Raw genomic sequence first — 23,298 nt, forward strand, 5'->3', positions numbered from 1 at the left:
TCTTTTGGTCTCAAATGCTGTATGAAACCCACCAATGGTTTCTGGAAACTGGGCAGGCAAGTATTTGGGGGCTAGGCCATCTTCAGGGACTTAGGAGGGCAGATCCTCAGCTGATTAAAGTCAGTCACCTGACTCAGCAGGGCATTTGAAGGAAGGGGTGAGGCCATTTTTCAAGGGCTGACAGAGACAAGAGGAAATTCTCTGGGGACTACAGCTGGTATTGGTCAGGGGAATTAATTTGTTGTTGTCTAACTCGTGAGTTTCTGGTTTGGAACAACAAATTGTGCCCTGAGGCAAGGACCTGAAAGTGACTCAGGCTTGGCACTGGTTCTTTCCTAGGCTAATGAGAGGCTTACAGCTACGTTGAGGTCAGTGGAGCTATCAACATTTATACCAGTCCTATTGGATTAGGGCATGTCCATTAGGAATAGAGTGACCAGATGTCCCGATTTTATAGGGACAGTCCCAATGTTTGGGGCTTTGTTGTATATAGGTGCCTGTCAAACTGTTCCCACACCCACACATCCTGTCCCAATTTTTCACACTTGCTATCTGCTGGTGTTTAGGGTAGCCCTCTTATAGAGCTGTCCTCTTCCACCCCTCACTAAAGAAATTTATTTTTACTTCCAGAGCTGTTCACTTTCTATGGACCAAATCTTTCCTGAAGTCCTTCCTCATTTTTTTCCCCCCTCAGACTTCGTGTGGCCAAAACTTCTACTGACTTCAACAGGAGTTGGCCTGAGAAAGGCCTGAAAGTTTAGGTTTAGGGTTAGGGTTATAAATACCAGATGCAGCCAGGATGTCAGAAATACTAACATTTATACCTGAGACTTTGCATTGAATGGGCTGTAATGCTCTACCGTAATAAAATAAAGCTAAACTCATTTTCCCAGTCAAATTACAGCCCGTGTAACTCAGCTGGGCGCTGGAAGCTCCACAGGAGGGAGGAGGAGGAACCAGAGAGAGAGCAGAGATGCTCCACAGTTGATATCCCGTCCTAATGGCTAGAACAGCCTCCTCAGCCCTGTGCTCCTCCCTCCATAGCATCTGTATATTCACTGAATCTGACTTGGAATTTATAAAAATCTCAACTCATCAATACGTGACTTTCTGTCTAAGAAACAGTAAAGTACGTCAATCACAGTGAAATACAGCATCAATCCCCTGAACCTCACAGCACTTTTATAGAGAAAGACACGTCTTTCTTTGCTGAATGTGAAGCTCACAGCCACCTTGCTGCTCTTTCCTTTTGGCCATTTTGAGCTAAGATCTTGTTCAAAAGCAGAAAGGAATCCACTTCATCATCATCTGGTGTTCCTGGTATCAGGAGATGCACCACTTATCCTTCTAGGGTTCTCCATATTCACAGGGAACAGTGACTAAAAGGGCACATACCTTACCCGTACTTCATTCCTGCATCTTTTCATATCAGGGTTGCTCAAGGTTCATTTAGAATTATATACAGACTGTAGCCTTCCTTATGAATACTAGTTCCTAAGAAAAGTAAATAATAACCCATAAGTACACAGCATGCCATTCCTCTCCCTTCACTCTGCTTCTCTCCTGTCAAACGTTGGGCATGACACTGCTCCCTTTGGAGGCAATGTCATGATTCCCATTAACTCCGATGGAAGAAGGATCAGGCGCACTGAGCCTGGGAGCCTAAATTCACTAGAAGGAAGCAAAACAGAACTACTCTTTAATGCATTTCCACTATTGCTCTGTCTAGCTATGTCTATACTACAATTAGACACCCGCGGCTGGCCCGTGTCAACTGACAGGCTAATGGAGGTGGGGCTTGGGCTAAGGGGCTGTTTAATTGCAGTGTGGCTATTTAGGCTGCAGCCCGAGCTTTAGGACCCTGTGAGGTGGGAGGGTCCTCGAGTTTGGACTGCAGCCCAAGCCTGAATATCCATACTGCAATTAAACAGCCCTGTGAGCCCGGGTCATCTGGCACAGACCAGCCACGAGTTTTTAATTGCAGTGTAGACGTGTACCATCTATGACTTCTGACTTTTCTGTTCAAAAGGAACCATGTAGATCAGGACTCCTGAATAGTTAGTTCACTGTTGTTTAATCGCTCAGGAAAGCTTGCTGCTGTTCTTTGAGTGCTTGCTCGCGTTGATTCCATTCTAGGTGTGTGCAGGTTGTCGGAAACTTTTGCCTTAGCGGTATCCATAGGGTCGGCTGGGGCACCCCTTTGAGTCAGTATATCATGTGTCGGTATATCATGTGTTCAGTGTGCTCTCCGCATCCATCCCTGCACGTGTCACGCTCCCGGTGCATAAAGGGGTCCTAAAGATTGCCAAAGCCCTCTGGCAAACCCCATCCTCAATCCCGCCCTCTTCCAAGAGGGATGAGAAAATATTTTGTCCCCACCAAGGGGTTAAAATATTTATACACCCACCTGCCCCCAGGGTCGTTGGCTGTGTTGGCAGCCAATGAAAAGGACAAGCAAGGGCATTCTAGTTCCACCCCCAAAAATAAGGAGGCCAAGAGACTGGACCTTTTCGGGAGAAAAATGTATTCCACGGCCAGTCTCCAGTTCCGAGTCGCGAACCACCAGGCTCTTTTGGGGCAATATAATTTTAACCTTTGGGATTCCCTCCATAAGTTTAAGGACTCCATGTCCTAGGAGGTGGCCCAAGAGTTCGGGGCCCTTTTTGAGAAGGGAACCCACAGCCGCTCGGTGCTCCCTCCAGGTGGCCTGGGATGCAGCCAATTCGGCGTCCAGGGTGGTCACTTTGGCGGTGGTCATGAGGCGGAGTTCCTGGCTTCAGACCGCAGGCCTATCCCAGAAGATGCAATCCTCCATTCAAGATCTCCCATTTGATAGAGTTGGGCTGTTTGCAGAATAAATGGACGTGAGGCTGCACGATCTGAAGGACACTCAAGCCACCGTCTGCTCGTTGGGGTCACATACGCCTCAGTCAGCGAGGAAGCAATTCTGGGAACCCCCGCCACCAAGGCCTCATAAGAACATAAGAACGGCCGTACTGGGTCAGACCAAAGGTCCATCTAGCCCAGTATCCTCTCTACCGACAGTGGCCAATGCCAGGTGCCCCAGAGGGAGTGAACCTAACAGGTAATGATCAAGTGATCTCTCTCCTGCCATCCATCTCCACCCTCTGACAAACAGAGGCTAGGGACACCATTCCTTACCTGTCCTGGCTAATTGCCTCGGCAGGGATCTACAAGAAGAAGGACACTAGTTTTAGTTGCTGCCGCCCTTCTCCCATCTGCGCAGCCTGGCCTGGTGAAACACCACCAGACGCAGGCGTTTTGCGGGTGCTCTCGAGAGTGATGCCCCAGTCAACTTCCTGGATCTGCCCCATCTTTTCCTCAACCATCTCCATCTCTACTGTTTGGCCTGGTTGCGAGTTACCTCGGAGCGCTGGGTGCTAGAGATTTTTGTCACTTGGCTACGCTCTCCAGTTTCCGGCCACCCCCTCTACCTCTCCATCTTCCACGGCCCTCTTCAGGGACCCTTCTCACAAGTAACTCCTCATTCAGGAGGTAGACAACCTCCTACAACTGGGGGCAGTGGAGGAGGTCCCTCAGGAAATGAGAGGGAAAGGTTTCTACTCCCACTATTTTCTGATCCCAAAAGCAAAAGGGAGCCTAAGACCCATTCTGGACCTGCGATGACTCAACAAGTACCTGAACAAGTTGAAGTTTTGCATGGTTTCACTGGCCTCCATCATCTCCTCCCTGGATCCGGGAGACTGGTATGCCACTCTTGACTTGACAGATGCTTATTTCCTTATCTCTATCTTCCAAGGACCCAGATGATTCCTCCATTTTATGGCAGCCCAGTGCCATTTCCAGTTCGCAGCGCTTCCCTTTAGCCCCCCTATTTAGAAAATGTATGGCCCCAGTAGCTGCTTACCTGGGTTCTTTCTCTTTGGGGAAAAAGACATGACAACAACACATTAGTTATACTAGACAGTTATTCAGTTGTCCATAAGGGTAAACCACAGTTCCAACAACAGTCCTTTCCAAAAATGACATGGCTTTCAGAAGTATTTTAATTAGAGTATTTGACAGAATAACAATTCTTCTCTATAGGATCATTATAAATATATTGTTTTGAACAAAGAGTATTTTAATTAACTGCAGATGGTCTCAGTCTAGTTAGTACTAGATGGTATTTGTCCAGATCAGAAAAGTTCCTGACTATTTGAAACATATGTCAGTTGCTGCTCAGGGGAATTTCTGGGGTGCCATATGGATGCTACAGTTTGGGACTTGAGATACATTTGCTAAGGAACTGTGAGGAGAAGGTTGCAGAGAGCCTAACTTTAGCAAGGACTCTTTGGGCCATATCCTCAACTGATGTAGATTGACATAGTGGTGTCAGAGCCAAAGGACCCATTCCGATTTATGGTCCTCAATCATTCACTTCTGTATGCTCTAAAACTTATCAAATCTATTCAAAATGCTCATAAAAATTAATATATGAAAGGAATGGATGTTTTTCTTTGTATTGTCCTGTTGTACTGTACTTCTCTAACTTGATATTATTCCTCTTTACCACTAGATGATTGAGACTGCAGCATTATTCCACTTTTAGACTTTTATCCACTGATCATGCAGTGCATTTTTTGGCAACGCAGCTTTGCTCTCTAGTTAGATTATCGTTTATCCTACTTCACTGTCACATTGTGTACCAAAGCCCCCATCTCCCACTGTTTCGGATGTGCAAATACTTTAGTCTCTTGATCTAGAACAGAGGTTCTCAAACGGGGGCTTGGGACCCCTCAGGGGTCACGAGGTTAAACCTGGGGGATTGCGAGCAGTCAGCCTCCACCCCAAACCTCACTTTGCCTCCAGCATTTATAATGGTGTTAAATATATAAAAAAGTGTTTTTAATGTATAAGGGGGGGTCGCACTCAGGGGCTTGCTATGTGAAAGGGGTCACCAGTACAAAAGTTTGAGAACCACTGATCTAGAAGTTGCCGCGTTAAGCATAGCTCCCTCAAGGGTGCAACTACAGGTTATGAACTAGAGTAGTTTTCTAGTTTAAGAACTTTCAAGACATCTTTGTAGGTTTCAGACTCGAAAACATCAACTGATAGGTTAAATGAGTAATGTTGCTAGATATTCATTGACATCCACAATACTTGTTTTTATTAAATAACCCTAAATTGAGGGTATTTTATGCTGTAATTACAATTCACATACTTTAAAACATCCTGTTTTAAGTTATGCCTCAGATCCCTTAAATTAACTGTCTTGATTGCCATGACAGATTCTCTCTTATAGTTGGCTGACCAACAATTTCCAGTCTATAAGGTATATTACTAGCTGATTATCTACACGGGATCTTCATCGTTTCTGAGCACAGTAATTTCTCTTGAAAGTGGTGAAAATGACATCTACCAAAAATCTAAAATGAGGCTAGCAACCAGTATGGCACACAATGCGTTTATTTTATACTGTACAAATTCCTAGGTCATGCATCTATATGCACAAAAATTAAAGTGTGATAACAATACCGAGAATCTTGCCACATGAATTACTGTAATTAAGGTTTGCAATACCTGTGTTCAGCAGGTAAAACTGAGTAAGAGAGATCTTAAGGCTTCTTAAAGTTAGCCATCTAATTAAGTGGCCTCGTTCTCAGCAGCTGCTATTGACAGTGGTAATTTTGCTTAAGTCAGGAATACAGGAGCATAGAAGTTCCATACTAGTCCAATATCCCATCTCTGTCATTGCCCAGTACCCAGTGCTTCAGAAGAAGGTTCAAGAGACCCCAGAGCTATTGTTAGTCTGCCAAAGGGGAAGTTTCTTACTTACTCATATCAGTTAGTGATTAGCTTATGCCCTGAACTGTAAGGGTTTATACCCCTTCTAGAAAATGTCTTGTCTAATGCAGATGTGAATGGAATGTTCTCATTATCCACCTAAAGACTTAAGCCTTTTTTAATCATACTAAGCTCGTGGCCTCAATGACCTCTTGTGCTAGTGAGTTTCACAGATATAATTATGTATAGGGGTATATATGTCCGTTTTCAGTTTGTTACCTTTTAACTTCTTTGGATGTCCCCTTGTTCTTGTTTTTCAGAAGAAGGTAAATAAGAGTGTCTGGATCACCTTTTCTGTTCCATCTACCATTTCCATATGCCTCTGAGTCGTTTCCTCTTGAAACTAAACAGTTCCAGTTGTTTCAGATATCTCCTTATAGGGAAATGCTTCGAGTCCTCTACTCATTTTTGTCACTTATCTTTGAAACTTTTCATTTTTGACCTAGGTTGACCAGATCTGAACACACAGTTCCTGGTGAGAGTGTAAGGATTGTGCCTCAGAGCAGACTCATGGAGTTAAAATCAAGTTTAACTTTCAATATCAATGGTATCTTGCAAAAATGTTTCCTATAATGATGAAATGGTGGAAAGGCATCTCTGTAGGCTGAATTCCTGTTGAAATGCTTACTTTAATGCTGCTGGGATTTTGTTTGTGATGTTAATGATGCTAAGGTGCCTAGAGCCTTGGATAGGCATATTTTTATTATTCTAATCTGAATGTATTACATAATAAACAAAAGGATAAAAAGAAAATCCCTTCTGTAGTTTTTTGAAATACCAGACTGCATAAGAACCTTCAGATCAGATTCTTCTCCATTACACCTGTGTCAGAGCCCCATGATTCAAGGTTTGGAAGTGTCCTGAGATGAGCTATATGCGCTCTCCTCCCATTGAGTTCAGCGGGGCCTGTCAGGATGCACTCTGTATATTGTAGGATTTAGTTCTACATCCAGAGGAACTTCACTGACTTCCAAGGACTCCTTCAGATTTCCATAGGTGGCAGAGAACTAGATCTTGTCCATCACAGCTAGGGTTACTAATTCACTTTCGCTGGAGGCTGACAGATGAATTACTTCCTGACTCATGAGAGTTGAACCTATTGACTCAGTTTCCATATATAAGGGACCAGGTCGATCTTGGATATTTCCTCTCTTTTTCTAGAGCGGGGTAGGCAACCTATGGCACGGGTGCCGAAGGCGGCACTCGAGCTGATTTTCAGTGGCACTCTCGCTGCCCGGGTCCTGGCCTGCATTTTAATTTAATTTTAAATGAAGCTACTTAAACATTTAAAAAACCTTCTTTACTTTACATACAACAATAGGTTAGTTATAAATTATAGACTTCTAGAAAGAGGTCTTCTAAAAACATTAAAATGTATTACTGGCATGCGAAACCTTAAATTAGAGTGAATAAATGAAGACTCGGCACACCACTTCTGAAAGGTTGCTGACCCCTGTTCTAGTGTTTTGTTTTGCTCAGTGTGGACTAAAAGTAACGTAATTTGGAAACAAGTCTTTATGTGCTGATACAGGAAATGAAGTGCTGGCACGTGTTTCCATGGCAACAGTCAGAAGCTGAGATAAATAAACATGGCTCATAGTTCTGCAAGATTTTAGCCATTTTGTGTAATTTCTTTATCAGTCAGTGACCGCCAGTGACAGTGGCTCTGGGCTTATATGCTTTAGGGCTTTCTGAGGATCTCAATGTGCTTCATAAAAGTGGGTAAGTAGTATTGTCCCCATTTTAAACACTGACAAAGCGTGGCACAGAGTGGCTAAGTGACTTGCCCAAAGCCGCACAGTGAGCGTCATAAGAAGAAATGAAGCCTTCTGATTTACAGGGAGCGTCCCATCTTCAATCACTAGGCAACAAGACTATCCACCACCACGCATTATCTGAGATACTGAGGGCAAATATAAAGTCAAGAAAAAAAGGTGGTTCTTCCTTGAGCATGATTTTACTAGTGAGGCAGAAGGCCACATTGTAGTATTGATTTCATGGAGAATAAAATGATCCCATATATTTTGCTCTAGTTAGATGAAAATATTTGGGGTCAAATTCTGCTCTGACCGCAATGTTAATCCAGAGGAACTTCACTGAAAGCAGTGGGGCCTCTCTTTCTGTGTAGGGTGGTAACTGAGATCAGAATTCATCTCCCACCGTGTCTAATTGTAAGATTTAAATCTGAGCATGTTCTAGATGCATAAGACTGGCTCACAGCTTGGCGATTATTACCTCTGTAATAACACTAACATTCAATCTGTCAACACACACAGCAATCTCACACATGACTTTTCGGCCTTCAGGGATATAAATTTCCAAAGCTCATGGCACACAGCTAACAGCATGTAGCCATTTACTAGAAATGAAACATTATTATTCCTGCTGAAGTATAGATTCATAAACCTGATAATTCAGTGTTTAATTTTCACCAAATGATAATGTGCTCAGTATTAATAATGAGATTTTGCTTCTGAAGCACACTTCGTTACAAATCTAAGAATAAAACATTCATGTTATTTGTCTGTTTTCAGTGCAGATTTAAATATATAAAATATCTGCTGAAAAGCCATGTAATGTGTTTGGGGAAAAGTTTTGTTTTACGAATAAGGAGGAAATTGTTTATCCTGAGGTATTTTGTTTCAATTCTGTTTGGTTTTGGTTTTGCACTCACTTAGTTCACACCCTTATAATTCAAGGTTGCTTTTAATCAAAGTTACAAGAGAGTTTGGTCTCTGAGAAACCAGCAATCTGAATTTAATTCTTAGTTTTTCCCTGTGATCCTACTATCACTCTGGGTAAAACATATTTCACAACTGCCAGGGATTATGAAACATTTCTGTAACTTCTCTGCCCTGAGCCATTGATAATGTGTATCTATATTCATCTAAAATGGGGGAAAGTGTGTCTTTAACGATATGTAAATGTTAAAGTTCTTCTGCCTCATGTTCTGTAGGCATTGGACCAATGCTTATCTCCATTTACAGCTAGTGAAACTCCATTCACGTCCATTGAATTGCTCTAGATTTACCCCAGTGAATCTGAGAGCTGAATTTGGCCAAGAGAGTTTACATGAAGAATGATATTTGTCAATGTAGAGTCACCACAATACTGCCAACCCCAAGCATTCCAAAATCATAAGATTGGTTTAATTATGAGATTTTAAAAAAATAATAATTTTGAAGTCTTTTATGTGCTTTCGGGGTTTTTTTTTTTTAGCCTTTAAAGTTCGTTTTTAAACTTTTCTCTACAGCCATGAGGGCTAGAATCTTACTTCTCTTACAATAAAAGCTGAGATGCTGATATAAGCACATGAATCTTGTCACTACCACTGGATTTTGGCCCATTTTGACAAGAGGTCGCCATTAAAAGGCATAGTTTGATGTACTTAAAATCTAATGATTTGTGGGGCCAATCTTATGATTTTTTGCAGATCTGACTCGTTATTTTCGATTTCTTGAGGTTAGCAACACCATTATATACTCAAGTATATCTGGGGCTAGTATCCTGTCCCTTTGTAAGAAAATATTACTAACCGGTGTTGAGAAAGAAACTATAACCTTCCCTTGTTAAAAGGCACAGCTATATAGCAATCAAGCTACCAGTAATCCCTCTCTCATGATATATTGGACCACAACCGGATATTATTATAAATGTCTCAGTAGCTTTCTGATAGTAGTGTTTGCTGTATCTGTAGTTTCCTGAGACATTTTCTTTGGAGGGGTAAAAGGGATTTGTTTTATTTTGTTTCACCTTAGTTTGCCTAAATGTTTCCCCTTCCTTTCATATGACTTGATCCTATGGCATGCAGAGCATCGTCAAGCATGTGAGAGTGCTCAGCACCTTGCAGGGCCAGGTCCATACATTGTTGCTAGCTGAATGGATTCAGGGAATGATGATGGTGCATCACAAAGGGCCTGATCCTGGGGGGGTACAACTGTTCAAATGAGTTCAGTGGGAGTTGAGGATGCTTTGCATTTCCCAGGAGAGTCTCTTCACCATGCAAATAAACTAACTGCATGCAACTTTTTTAATCTGCATGACAATTTAAGTAAATAAAATACTTATACACTAGCACATTAATTATATTAAATTCAGCAACATGCATTTGTCATAAGCAGGCTTTTCACTGACATTAAGTCCCATATTTTCTATCCTCTCTTCACCTATTATAACTGCACTTCATTTCTATAGGTTTGTCAAGCAGACGCTCATTCCCTCCTGGGGGAATTCTGCACCACTGCGCAATGCAGAATTTTGCAGAAATGAATGTGCGTGCAGAATTTCCTTTCCCCCACAGAAATGGGCCGCAGTGCTGCTAGCTGCCAGTAGGGGCTGCTGGACCCAGCAGAGCCCCGCTCACACACACAAGATGCTGCTTGGGGTGGGGGTGGGAGGGAACTGGAGGGTTCCTGGCAGCTGCAGTTCCCAGCTAGCCCTGGAGGAAGGAGAGGGCAGCATGTAGGAAACTCCATGCAAGCCTGGGACAGAGCATCAGGCTGTTTCTCCCTCTGGATCCCTGGGCTCTGGGGGAGAGGGTGTGCAGGTATCTGGGCAAGGAGGGGCCCAGCGTCTGGGCTCTGGAGGAGAGAGGGTGTGGGTATCTGGCCCAGGGGGGCACTGCGATTGGGCTCTGGGAGGGGAAGGGGCCAGAGAAACAGGAACTGGGGTTGTCATAGGGATTTCTTTAACTCTCCTTGGGGAATTTGGATGTGTGTATGTTGTTGCAGACATGCTTGCTGACAAGTATTTTGAAATAAATTACCAAAATAATTGAAACTGGCGTGATTATATAGTATTATTTTGACAAATAAAATCTGCAGAATTTTGCAGAAATTTAAAATTTAATTTTTTGGCATAGAATGCCCCCTGGAGTACTTATTATTCATGTTCTTTATCGTGTTAAGCAAACCAACACATTGTCCTTTACAATATCTTTAGGCCGGATAGCCCTCAGCAATGTCAAAAGGGAATGAGAAATCATTCCCTTTTGAAAGTTTTTGAAAGTGCCCATATAAATGAAAATAGATGTTTATTTCTACAATACCGATCTCTTTCACTGTTCAAACATTACGGTTTCTCTAAAACACAACAACGGTGCAGGGATTCAATAAATGCTGACAACTTGATTAGTTGCTGTTTTGTTGCATTGTGAAAATAATTCACGTTTGAAGCATTTGGTCCTATGGTAATTCATTTTTAGCTGAATTGATTTCTGCATGCAAATTGCTACGAGTAATTACGTGGCGAGAGAGTGTGAGAGTTAAATATCTGAGTATGCTAGTTGAAGACATACTCTCCTCAAGACTTGGAGGGGGAAGAGTAATGGGAATTTTCTCTCTAATGAAACAGAATGACTTATGCAAACTTTTGCAGAAGCAGAATTTACAAAAATGGTAATTACTTGTTGTTGATATTTTGGGGTTTTCTTAATCTGCTCTTTCAAATGAAGTATTTTGTAAACATAAGATTATTGACAGTATCACGGCTATGGCATCAAAGGTTGCAACCAACTGTGCTAACCAAAAAATATTTATTTCTTATCAAATCAATGCCATGACTTAATGAACCATAAGATTAAGTAGAATAGGAAGGAACTTCCTGTCTAACGGGGTATCAACAGACTGCAGTGTTTTACGGTAGTTAGAGCACAGTAAGAGATTAGTATTTAGGACTCCTGCATTCTTTTCCTGCCTCTGCCATTGACTCACCCTGTGACCTTGCACACACACATGATAGGGTAATCAGATTCCTCATTTTCTTTGCTTTAATGCTAGCATACGCTCAGAACTCACTTTGGTTATATTTTACTTCATCTGCACTGGGAGCCAGGCTATTCGGAGGGAGAAGAGAGCAGAGTTTTAAACTGAATGTCCTCAACAACAACACACAAAAAGCCATATCTACGCTAGGAAGAATGGTCTCTTTTAAAAACAGGTTGGCTAACGCATCTTAAAATCCTAGCACAGATAAGGCGGTTCTAGTTTTAACACAGTAGCTGGTCAAAGTAAAGCCTAAAGGGTAGCTTGGGGTTTATGTCAACCAGCTAACAAGTGTTAAAACTATAACTTCTCTGCCTACACTAGGCTCTTAATAAATGATAAAAACAACTTTTTCCTAGTCAAGTGACGGCCGAATAGGATAGGTGTCTTGTTTTCTCAGTGGGTGCTGGGTCAAGGCCCATAATTCATTGTATGATTGTGGAGGACTGGTTCTGGAAGCTGCACGTTGACCTCCCCCACATGGAAAAATCTAGCACATCCATTGCCTATTGGACTCAGTAGTGAGCTGCTTATTTCACCTTGCTCTTTGGCCAGTTGCTGCTGAGCTGCTGTAATTGAGAGTGTAGGGAATGACCTGAGACCTTGCCTCCTCAGTCTGAAGTTCAGCCTTAGGCATTATAATGGTTTCATGCCTAGCAGAGAATAGTCCAGCATAATCAGTGCTAGTCTTCTGCTTTGCCCTAACTCGGCTTTTCACAGGCTTCCATTCTGACCCCACCCCATCTGCTTGCTTGTACAGTCGGGGACTGTGCCTTCCTCTGTGTTTATACAGAACCAAGATCTTTGCTGGAGACAAATAATATATAAAATACAGAACTACATTTGAGTGTCTCCTTTAAAATAAATGTTTTATTACCATGCTCTGTTGTGAAACAAAATGAACTAGAATCTTTGCATTATACACTGCAGGTCCCATTTTTCAGTTCATCATAGCTTTTCTCACCAGATGGTCTTGTTTTCTCTTATGCTGAGAACAGTTCCAAGAGGATTGTGTGAGGCAACTGCTCTTGACATTTCATTTTTCAAAAGTCTTTTTGTTTTCGAGTGATCATAGCCCTTATTGTATGGCAGTTTTTGAAACCAAATGTGTTTACATGTCATTTTCTTTTTGATTGCCTGGCTTTTTTATATAAGCTTTACTAAATACGTGTGGGTTTGGAATTTGAACTCTTCCCAAAAGAATGGTCATGAAAACAACATCAAGGTCATAAATCTGCACTTGTGAACTAGTTGTACACGTTTTGCAGAACTGCACAGCCATTGCTGCAAGAGGTTTTGTTTGCTACCACGCTTCCAAAGTCACATCTGTGAAAAATAAATTTGCTCTGTTGTGATTAACACGACCCTGATCTACGGTATAGTCTAATATTGCAACCCTCTGCATGTATTGCTAGTGTCTGAACCCCAGCATTTTCTATCAGTCATATGTCTTCCTTTATAGTAGTAATATGTAAAAACATGAAATGGAATGGAAAAGCGTCTCAAGCACTATTGTTAGCTCTTTGTCCAACGATGATTTATATTGTTAACCTGGAACTCTTGGTGACAAGTATTGGGGGAGGAGAGACAATAATTTGTGGTATTCTTCTCTTCTCTGACTAGTGAGGGAGGACACTCAGAATGTAACTGCCATCATTATTTTCATATTGATGCCCTGTAAAAAAGAGATGCTAACATACTGTTGGGAGGCTGTTAATGGCTTGATGCAATCACTACTGTTTATTTCCCAATTAGTTTGATATCTCTAAGAGGGAACCACAGAGGATTTATAGATTTAATAAGGTGCATAAATTGCTATGAATAAATAATAAAAAGGTCAGATGAAAATGAAATGACACCTGCGTACTACTGTGTACGCCCTTTGCTTTTCAATGACGATGGCTGGAGTTCTGGTTCCACGCTCGCAGCTTGAATAAATTGGCATTGTGTCGGGGATGGAAACATCACACATGGATGGAAGCACTGCACCTTGGCACTTTTATGCAGCTAACCTTTAGAGCCAGCGAGCTAAGGCCCAATGCTGCTTGACTCTCCCACAGAAGTTTTGTGGCTGTTGAATCTGTACAGGTACTGGACTCGCTAGCCATGCCCAGGGCCGGCGCAACCCATTAGGCAACCTAGGTGGCCACCGCAGTCGTCATCGGTGTTTCGGGGGCAGGACCTTCCGCCGCCTCTGTCAGGGGCGCCATTTTGGGGACAGGACCTTCCGCCACCTAGGGCGCCAAAAAGGCAGCCGGCGCTCCTGGCCATGCCTTCATCACTCCCTGGGCTGTCCCAGAGAGCTCTCCTTTCTTGCTCTGTCAGGTAGCAAGAGACTGCAGGATTTAGATCCACAGTAGAACTGGCCAGAAAATGGAATTTCCTTCCAGCAAAAGTTTTGATGGGGGGTAGGAGGGGTGAAGTGGGGAATCATCATCAATTGGAATGAGAAGTCAAATATTCGAAAATTTTCACAGGAAAAGCATTTTGTTTCAGAATATTGAAGTTTTCCTTGAATGCTTAAGGAATTTTGTTTTCGTAATAAAACTGACCTCAGATTTTTATTTTAAAAAATTACTTTTTACATGCCCTTCCCCCCCTTCATTTATGTATTTATAATTTTGGTTCTTAATTTCAAAGACTTCACACTTATTGCTGTAGAACACAAAGAACTGTGATGTCAAATATGGGTTTTATATTTCATCTTATTCCCAAATAGGGTGACCAGACAGCAAGTGTGAAAAATCGGGACAGGGTGGGGGGTAATAGGAGCCCATGTAAAAATATCAGGACTGTCCTTATAAAATCAGGACATCTGGTCACCCTATTCCCAAAGGCCTTTTCTTCTGCAGAGGATGAGCATCTGCTCCTAGTGATGTAGAAACCTAATTCACAAATCATGGTCTTTGATTGGTATATTTTAGAAATGATTTCTTATTTTGTGCCCTGCCTCTAGGGATTGTATTGCATAGCATTGGTATAACCTTCCAAATTTCTTTAACATTTTAACATTCTAAACTCTTCAGCAATTACATTTTTGATCTCGTGCACTCAATATAGATTGCTCCTTTTATTATTATTATTCCCATTTGAGAGAGAAAATATTGAGACACAGAGAAGTTATGAGTGTGTAACTGAAATAGAATCCAGGAGTGAAATTCTGGCCCCATTGAAGTCTTGAAACACAAGAGCATTCAAACAGTACATGCTTTCTGTACATATGAAAGTTCTGCTGCACCATTGCCATACTGACAACAAGGAGTCCTGTGGCACCTTAAAGACTAACAGATGTATTTGGTATAAGTATATTTATGCCTGTATCTGTAATTTTCACTCCATGCATCTGAACAAGTGGTTTTTTACCCACAAAAGCTTATGCCCAAATAAATCTATTAGTCTTTAAGATGCCACTGGACCCCTCGTTGTTTTTGTGGATACAGACTAACATGGCTATCCCTCTGATACTTGATTCCCATACTGTAATACTCTATTTTTTGTGTGAAGCGTATTTAAACATTGTTTCTTTTTTATTAAAATAGATTATAATGTGACACTGTCTTAGAATTTAGTCACTTTACAGCTGCACCAGTTTTTATCCTAGGTTTCAGAATTCATGCGCAGAGGTAATTGTACCTTGCAAAGATGAGTAATAGATCGAATTCTTCAGTTCCATTGTTATTTGTTGAGCACTCACTCACACTTCATAACGGCCCAGATCTTGTTCCTCTTACTCATGCCAAACTACTCTTGATTTCCATGAGTAAAATCAGCAGGATTTTATCCATAAAGCCAAGTTTATCTCTACCATCACTTGGGTTCAGTTTAGTTCATGATCCTTCCTTGCAGAAGCATACAAGGTAAACATAGAACTAACTAACTCTCTCTATCTATCTATAATATGCCTAATGGAAACTCATTAGATGTTAATGGTATGGGAAACGTATGACCTTTTCCCCCATTTCACCTTTTCTATCAGTTTAATGGATTTAGGAGCAAAAGCTGTTTACATTTGTTTTTTGTTTTTAAGACTTCCAGCGCCTTGTATTCCTCTAAATACATATGCACTGGTTGTGCTCAATTGCCCGTCACAAATCTGTAATGGGTGTTAATGTGGTGAGCTCTTGCTGCTCTGACTGCTTAAACCAACGCAGAACAGCTGCAATACTTCGGCACTGCAGGAGAGCAAAAGAACCCTCTGGTTGTTAGAAATACGTTTGCTGTCATGTGGAGAACGTCAGTGGTAATTGAATTGGAACTTAAAAATTACTCCATTTTTTTGTAAAAAGTAATGTCTTTTTTTAAAACTTCCCTGGGCATCAACCAACAATGGGAAAAGCAGCCAGGGTAATTTGACATAAACGCCTTACATGGAGTTCCAAAATGAAAACAAAAATGTTTCAAATAAGCAATACATGTGGGAAGGAAAGGGATGCTAGGCAGGAATTAGGGGAAATCTTTGGGAGGAAGAAGTAATAAAATTAAAGTCCAAATAAAAGCAGATATAAAAATAATTTAAATTAGTTGGAGATGCGACCTTGCCGTTATGTTTGGGAGACTTAAAATCAAGATCCTGACCTCTTCCCTGATGTGCTGGAGATGAATCCTTAGGGCCTCACAGAACCCACCCTTTAACATTCTAGTTGAGTCCAGTTCTGGGTGCCGCATTTCAGGAAGGATGTGGACAAACTGGACAGAGTCCAGAGAAGAGCAACAAAAATTATTAAAGCTCTAGAAAACATGACCTATGAGGCAAGATTGAAAAAAATGGGTTTGTTTAGTTTGGAAAAGGAAAGACTGAGAAGGGACATAACAGTTTTCAAGTATGTAAAAGGTTGTTACAAGGAGGAGGAAGAAAAAATGTGTTTCTTAACCTCTGAGGATAGGACAAGAAGCTATGGGCTTAAATTGCAGCAAAGGAGGTTTAGGTTGGACATTAGGAAAAACTTCCTAACTGTCAGAGTGGTTAAGCACTGGAATAAATTGCCTAGGGAGGTTGTGGAGTCTCCATCATTGGAGATTTTTAAGAGCAGGTTAGATAAACAGTTGTCAGAGATGGTCTAGATGATACTTAGTCCTGCCACGAGGAATAGAAGTCCTCTCGAGGTCCCTTCCAGTTCTATGATTCTATATTTATTCCCACTAGTTGCATGTTTTTTATTTGAATTGGGAACTATGAGAGAATTTCACGTAAACTCCTAACTTTGTTATTTTTACATTTGTTTTAATAGCTCTTGATCCATCCAAAGACCCATGTTTGAAGGTAAAGTGCAGCCCACATAAAGTGTGCGTCACTCACGACTATGAGACTGCTATTTGTGTAAGCCGTAAGCAGCTGGTACACAGGTAAGGATGCACTGTCATTACATTCTATTATGCCCTTGTAAAGTTCCATGGACACCCAAAATTAGAAAACTCAAAAGGAAACATTAAAATAGATTTTCGAGACATTCTTTGAACAATTAAATTACATTTGCTTTTGTTGCTGGGTATAACATTTACATTTATAGTATCAGAGGCTAGAGCAGGGTTGGAACTGTTCCAGAAAGATCAGATGTTTTGGAACACAGGGTACCATAGGGTGAATTGTACACTGCAGCATACCTATTACCTAGCTCTGGAAGAAGTTTGTTCAGACAACAACATGGTGCATAAAAGCCGGAATTCATAAAATATGAAAATGTTCCAGATGCTGTACACTTCTACAATACAAATGAATTAAGTATAAACAATTAAAAGCAGTAGCAAACATAGGGAATTTCTGGTTTTGTTTTAATGAGCAAAATCTGTGCTAGTAAGATAAGGTTGGAGGTTTTGATGGTTCTAGGAAGAGTAATCCACAGATAAATCACAAAATTACAGAAAGCTCCAGGTCCCTGAATGATTAAATTAAGGGCAAGTTAAATAGCAGGTACTTTAAGAACTTTGGGATTTTCAGATGAAACTAAGGCTTTCTTCACTGCAGTGTCAGCTGGAGTTATCTACACTTGAGGTAACTTCTCCTGAGTTAGCCTAACCGGAGTGAGAGCCGTTACACCAGAGGTCGGCCACCTTTCAGAAGTGATGTGCCGAGTCTTCATTTATTCACTCGGATTTAAGGTTTTGCGTGCCAATGATACATTTTAACGTTTTTAGAAGGTCTCTTTCTATAAGTCTATAGTATGTAACTAAACTATTGTTGTATGTAAAGGAAATAAGGTTTTTAAAATGTTTAAGAAGCTTTATTTAAAATTAAATTAAAATACAGAGTCCCCCGGACCGGTGGCCAGGACCTGGGCAGTGTGAGTGCCACTGAAAATCAGCTTGAGTGCCGCCTTCGGCATGTGTGCCATAGGTTGCCTACTCCTGCTCTAAAACAAAGCTCTAGCAGCAATGTGTGGATTTGCAGCACCAAGTGGCAGTGTCTCCACTGCATTACAGCACTCCGCTTTTAACCTATACCTGCTGATAGCTGGTGAGCTCCAATTTAAAGCACCAGCTAACTCGAGCTAGAGACTTCTGTGCATAGACTGGAGTTAGGTTAAGGGTTGTACTCATGTTATATCTTGAACTAACACTGCAGCGGAGGCAAGTCCAACAGGACTTAAGCCTCCAGTTGCCTTTGAAATTCAGGGGGGATTAGGTGACTGGCTCCCCTGAAAATTCCACCCCAAAGGACAAGTTGTAATATACATTGGAAGATGATCGGGAAAAATAAAACGGAGTAAGAAAATCTTGAACATCGGTAAAGGGTCTTTAAAAATCAGTGTGACTTTACTGGATGCAGGTGGGAAAGCTTTAAGGTAGGATGAACTATCCTGTGATCTTGGAATATTTGTGTGATTGTTGGCTGTCCCATGCTGATGCTTCTGAGCCAAGATACATTTGCTTGCTCGGTAAAACGTATTTGTCATCATCAAGCTTCATTCACAAGGATTGCAAGATCCTTCCTACAACGGGATGGGATCAAGCTGGCATGACAGAGCTCTGAGATGCCGATGGCTGTCCAGAGATAAACCTGGAGCAATAGGCTAAGCTTTTAATATTGGTGGAAAGTGTCCTGGCTGTATTGTCAAATAGAGTTTCCAGGGAAATACACTTTTCAGGGAGTGCCTAGGCATCACAGTAAAAATCGGCTAGAGGCATTCAGTTTTGTACAATTATGTCACATCCAATATTTAATAAATACCAAATAATTATAAAGACCTCTCAAGAATGTTGTCAAGAATGGAAAAGGCTTATATGACTACTCACATAAGTAACGTTAAAATACATGTTGAGCAAAATAGTTCCTGGGCTATTTCCAATATTTGTTGTCTCAGAAGCAATCAGACAACTTGGTTAAAGTGGCCCAGAAGGAACAGTACGAAGTAGAAGCTGCATGTCCCTTTTGTCCAGTAATCAGTCCCAAGTTTATGTGATCTCTCTAGCATTCCTGTAACACCTGCAGCCATTCCAGGTCAACCTTGAGTACCACTGTGGCTATGGTGACAGTTTTTAATTCTTCTTCCACCTTGCTTTGAAAAAGTCTTCAAACATTTCCCAGCAAGTTTTGTAGTACTGCGAACATTCCTATTGATGGACAGTAGGGGCGCATGGGTCACAGAATAGCTCTTGCTCTCAAAATCTCCAGCTAGCTAATTTCCTCAGAGGGTAGAAATATCAGTGAAGAAAGTACCCAGCCAAATTCTTTGAGGACTTAAATCTATTGACCCAATGGACAATAGAGAATTTGGCCCTCACTCTCTGTATTTTGAGACTTTGTGTTCTTTTGGCTGTGCCTGACTAGAATACTATATTACAAAGACAAGGTGAGCGAAGTAATATCTTTTATTGGACCAACTTCTGTTGGTGAAAGAGACAAGCTTTTGAGCTTACAGAGAGTTTGAAAGCTTGTCCCTCTCGCTAACAGAAGTTGGTCCAAAAAAAGATATTACCTCACCCACCTTCTCTCTAATATCCTGGGACCAACACGGCTACACCACCATACGGAATACTGCATGTATGATAGTTTCATTTATGCCCATATAAATCAGGAGCAACTCCAATAGACTCTATAGTTACACCAGTGTAAATCCAGTGTGGCTGAGAACCGGGCCCTGTCTATCTGTACATATAAAGTAGCGGATATGAACTAACACAGCATCATAATGATGTTACAGTAACGCCTCACTTAAAGTCATCCCAGTTAACGTTGTTTTGTTGTTACGTTGCCGATCAATTAGAGAACATGCTCGTTTAAAGTTGTGCAATGCTCCCTTGTAACGTTTGGCAGCCACCTGCTTTGTCCACCACTTGCAGAAAGAGCAGCCTGTTGGAGCTAGCTGGTGGGGGCTTGGAACCAGGGTGGGCTGGCAGCCCCCCGTCAGCTCCCCACTCCCCTAAGGTCCCTGTGCGACAGCTGCCCAGCAGGCTATCAGTTGCAGCTATCCCTCCTCCCACTGCCCTGTGCTGCTCCGGCCCTCTGCCTCGGAGCTTCTCTGGGGAGCCTCCTGCTTGCTGTGCAGGTGGGGGGGATAAGAGAGGGGGCTAATGTCAGGGTGTCCCCTTTCCCCCTGCCCTCCACTTACCCCGTCTCTGTAGAGCAGGGAGGAGACACAACAGGGCTCAGGACAGAGGGAGCTTGCTGGCAGCAGGTGCTGTCTCTACTTGCTGATCTACTTAAAAAGCAATGTACTTAGAGTGGAGTCAGAGTACTTAAAGGGTCAGTGCGCATCTCTCTCTCACGCACGGTGTGTGTCTCTGTGTCTCTCTGCCATTCTGTCTTCCCTCCCTCCATTTGTGGTGCCTTGTAGAGGGTGAGGCTACATTAACACCCATGTGTTAACCCTGAGGGCTCAGCCGAATGCTAGTTCATCATTTAACAGTAAGGCATTCCCTGGGACATATCCCACCCTCTTCCACCCTCTAACTTCACCACCTCAACTAAGCTTCACAATCATCATTGCTGTGTACAGTATTAAATTGTTTGTTTAAAACTTATACTGTGTATGTGTATAATAGATACAAGTGTATCTATTCCATGCATAATGTGACTAACTTTCAAACCACTCACAGCAACACCCAATAATGCTGTTTCGTTTTCTTTGTGCTGAGGTGCACGCTTTGTAAGCCACTACAGTAAGTTGGTAATAATGTATAAAACTGACCTTGACGGAAGAATATTCATTTACACAAGCCAAGGATATGGTCCTGAGACTTCTTACCTACAATATATGGCATCATAGGCATGCATAGTGTTTTACAAAGCACATAGATTAGATAAGTCTCTGCCCCAAGGAGTTTACCATCTAAATTGGGCAGACCTGGTACAAACAAAGGCAGGGGGTAGCAGACAGTCGTAGCAGATCACTGACTGAAGAATACCTAAAAGAGATGGGTTTGAAAGTCCTCCTGTGTGTTAATTGGTTCAAATATACACAAAACACAGTAAATAGCACTTTAAGAGAAATTTACATATCTACATTGCATTTTTGACATGATACTTTACAGGATTTCAGCCTGCTCCTCCTGTGAATGCCTCTCATAAGAAGGAAAGTTCTTCTGGGAAACACAGAAAGGGCAAAAAGAATTGGCAAAGGAGTAACAACCATGTTAATGTGGTTACTAGTTAGCTCATCATCTCAGAGTGATATATTATACATACTTCCGTACTCATAAAAGTCAAGCCGTTAGCTCAGTATTCTCCAGTAGTACTGACCATTGTTACGGAGAAAAGCCAGTACTGAATGCCTCACTAATTTATTATTATTATTATTATTATTATTTTATTGAAAGTTCTGGACAAGTTTACCAGATGAAACATCTGTCCCTCTAAATTCCACACCACAGGGTTACACTGACCAGGGAGACATTGTTGGCAGCTATATTTATTCGTGAGTGAACTAATCCCAATATCTCTCTCTCTCTTTCTCTCTCTCTCTCTCTCAAATATCTCTGGGTAATACACTAGAAAACCTTGGTTTCTGGTTAGTTAGGGTCCCGTGGCAAAAAAGGCTGTGAAACCTGGCTACCAGAGGAGTGAAACTGTGTATATTTTGTACCACTGCTGATTCACGTGCTAATTGTTTGTCTTAGGTTGGATCTGAAAGGGAATTCAGGAGAGAGATTAATAAAGCAAGAATGCCAGTGACTAGGCTGCTTTCAAGGACTGATGGTGGAGGTCAGAGTGTTATATAGACATCTTTGATCACAGCAAACCCTCTGTTGTTTGAGCATTTCTGAAAGGTTACCCAGATAAGAAGCATGGCCTGTAACAGCCTTGTTACTAGAGCTTTCTGTATTATACAAACACTTACCTTTTGCTTTTAATATGTGTTAAACATGGAACCTGTATACCTTGACACTGTCACTTTAATCTCCTCTTTGTCTTTTTGCAAGTCTGCACGTTTCTGTTGCTTGCTTTCATGCTCTGCCAGTAGTGCTAAATGCTAATGAGATATTGGCATGAATCCAAGCATTCCTCTGGGGGTAATTTCTTTCTGTACTGGACACCTGACTAGTGGCCTGACCAAGTTGAGGGCGTGTTTGTTTCTTACACAATCCCATTTAAGGCTAAGTGATTTACATAGTGATGTTTATCAAAGCTTGAATAAGTAAGCAGTCTGTATTTTGAAGTGTTGTAACACAATCAAACCTGAGAAATGGTAATTAACTGTGGATCTAGTAATAGCATCATTTTTCCCCAATTAGTTTTATGCTGTTAAAATTTTGATTCAGAAAATAGATCGTTTTGAAGTTGATATTTAGAAAAACTGTGTCCCACAGGGAACTGAAAAATAACATTGCTCAGCTGAGCGCACTAAGCATTGATATATTTTTCAGTGCATCACTGAGATAATTGTACTTGCTTACTGTTTTATTGCATGTTCTCTACAAAGACCAACCACCAACTGAAGGACCGGAGGACCGAGATAAGTGATAGGGCACCATTATGCTGTATCTTTTTTTTCCTTTGTCTTCCCTTTTCTTTGCTGAGAGCAGCCAACCAGCTAAACTACAACTACTTCTCATTTATTCTTGTTCCCAAGGACAGTGTTTGAGTTTTGCAGAGAAGTTAGAAACAACCTTTTCTTTCACATGCATCTGACGAAGTGGGTATTCACCCACGAAAGCTCATGCTCCAGTACGTCTGTTAGTCTATGAGGTGCCACAGGACTCTTTGCTCCTTTTCTTTCTGTTTATGATAAAACTCGGAAAGAAGCTTGGGGAAGGGAAGCATGATCTCTTATTTATGAGAGTCATCACACCACAGTCACAGATCGCCATTTGTCATCAGTAAGGCCCCTGGATTGCTGTAGAAAATACTGTCAAATTTTGCAGTAAGTTTGGAAAATCCACAGGAAAATGTGTATTATTTATATTGCTAATATTTAATATTAGCAAACAAAAAGTATGATAGTGACAGTTCAGATTGCAGCAGGACACACCCCATCCACCCACAGTATAGGCTGCATTGGATATGAAAAAAATCTGAGCAGAGTCCCGAAGTCTTTTCTAGAATGACAGGTTTCTGTAGTACGTAGTCCAGGAACTCTACCCATGAGCCTCCATATATTAGTTTGTTACGATGATAATGCTTACCCTTCCACTTCTTAAAGATTGATGTGCAGATTAAATAGTTAATGTCTACAATGCTTTGGAGATATAAAGCTCTATAAACGTGCAAAGTTGTTAGTTATTACACCAGAGTTGCTCAGGAATTGTGGACTATATATGCAGGATTGTTGTTGTAGGGTTGCTTATGAATGCT

General features: G+C 41.5%; 1 protein-coding gene across 5 annotated transcripts in view; it reads left to right on the forward strand.

The window, feature by feature from the left end:
• The window catches only part of SPOCK1 (SPARC (osteonectin), cwcv and kazal like domains proteoglycan 1), a 474,706-nt gene that overhangs the window by 261,839 nt on the left and 189,569 nt on the right, over nucleotides 1-23,298 (forward strand). For 4 of the 5 annotated variants that reach the window (XM_045028925.1, XM_045028926.1, XM_045028929.1 and 1 more), the window contains one exon: nucleotides 16,799-16,913. In XM_045028925.1, coding sequence (XP_044884860.1) covers nucleotides 16,799-16,913 — 115 coding nt within the window. Of the gene's footprint in view, nucleotides 1-7,496; nucleotides 7,531-16,798; nucleotides 16,914-23,298 lie in introns of those variants that run through there. The other variant, XM_045028930.1, reaches the window with a different exon arrangement.

The sequence above is a fragment of the Mauremys mutica genome, chromosome 8, assembly GCF_020497125.1.
Source record: "Mauremys mutica isolate MM-2020 ecotype Southern chromosome 8, ASM2049712v1, whole genome shotgun sequence".
Classification (NCBI taxonomy): domain Eukaryota; kingdom Metazoa; phylum Chordata; order Testudines; family Geoemydidae; genus Mauremys; species Mauremys mutica.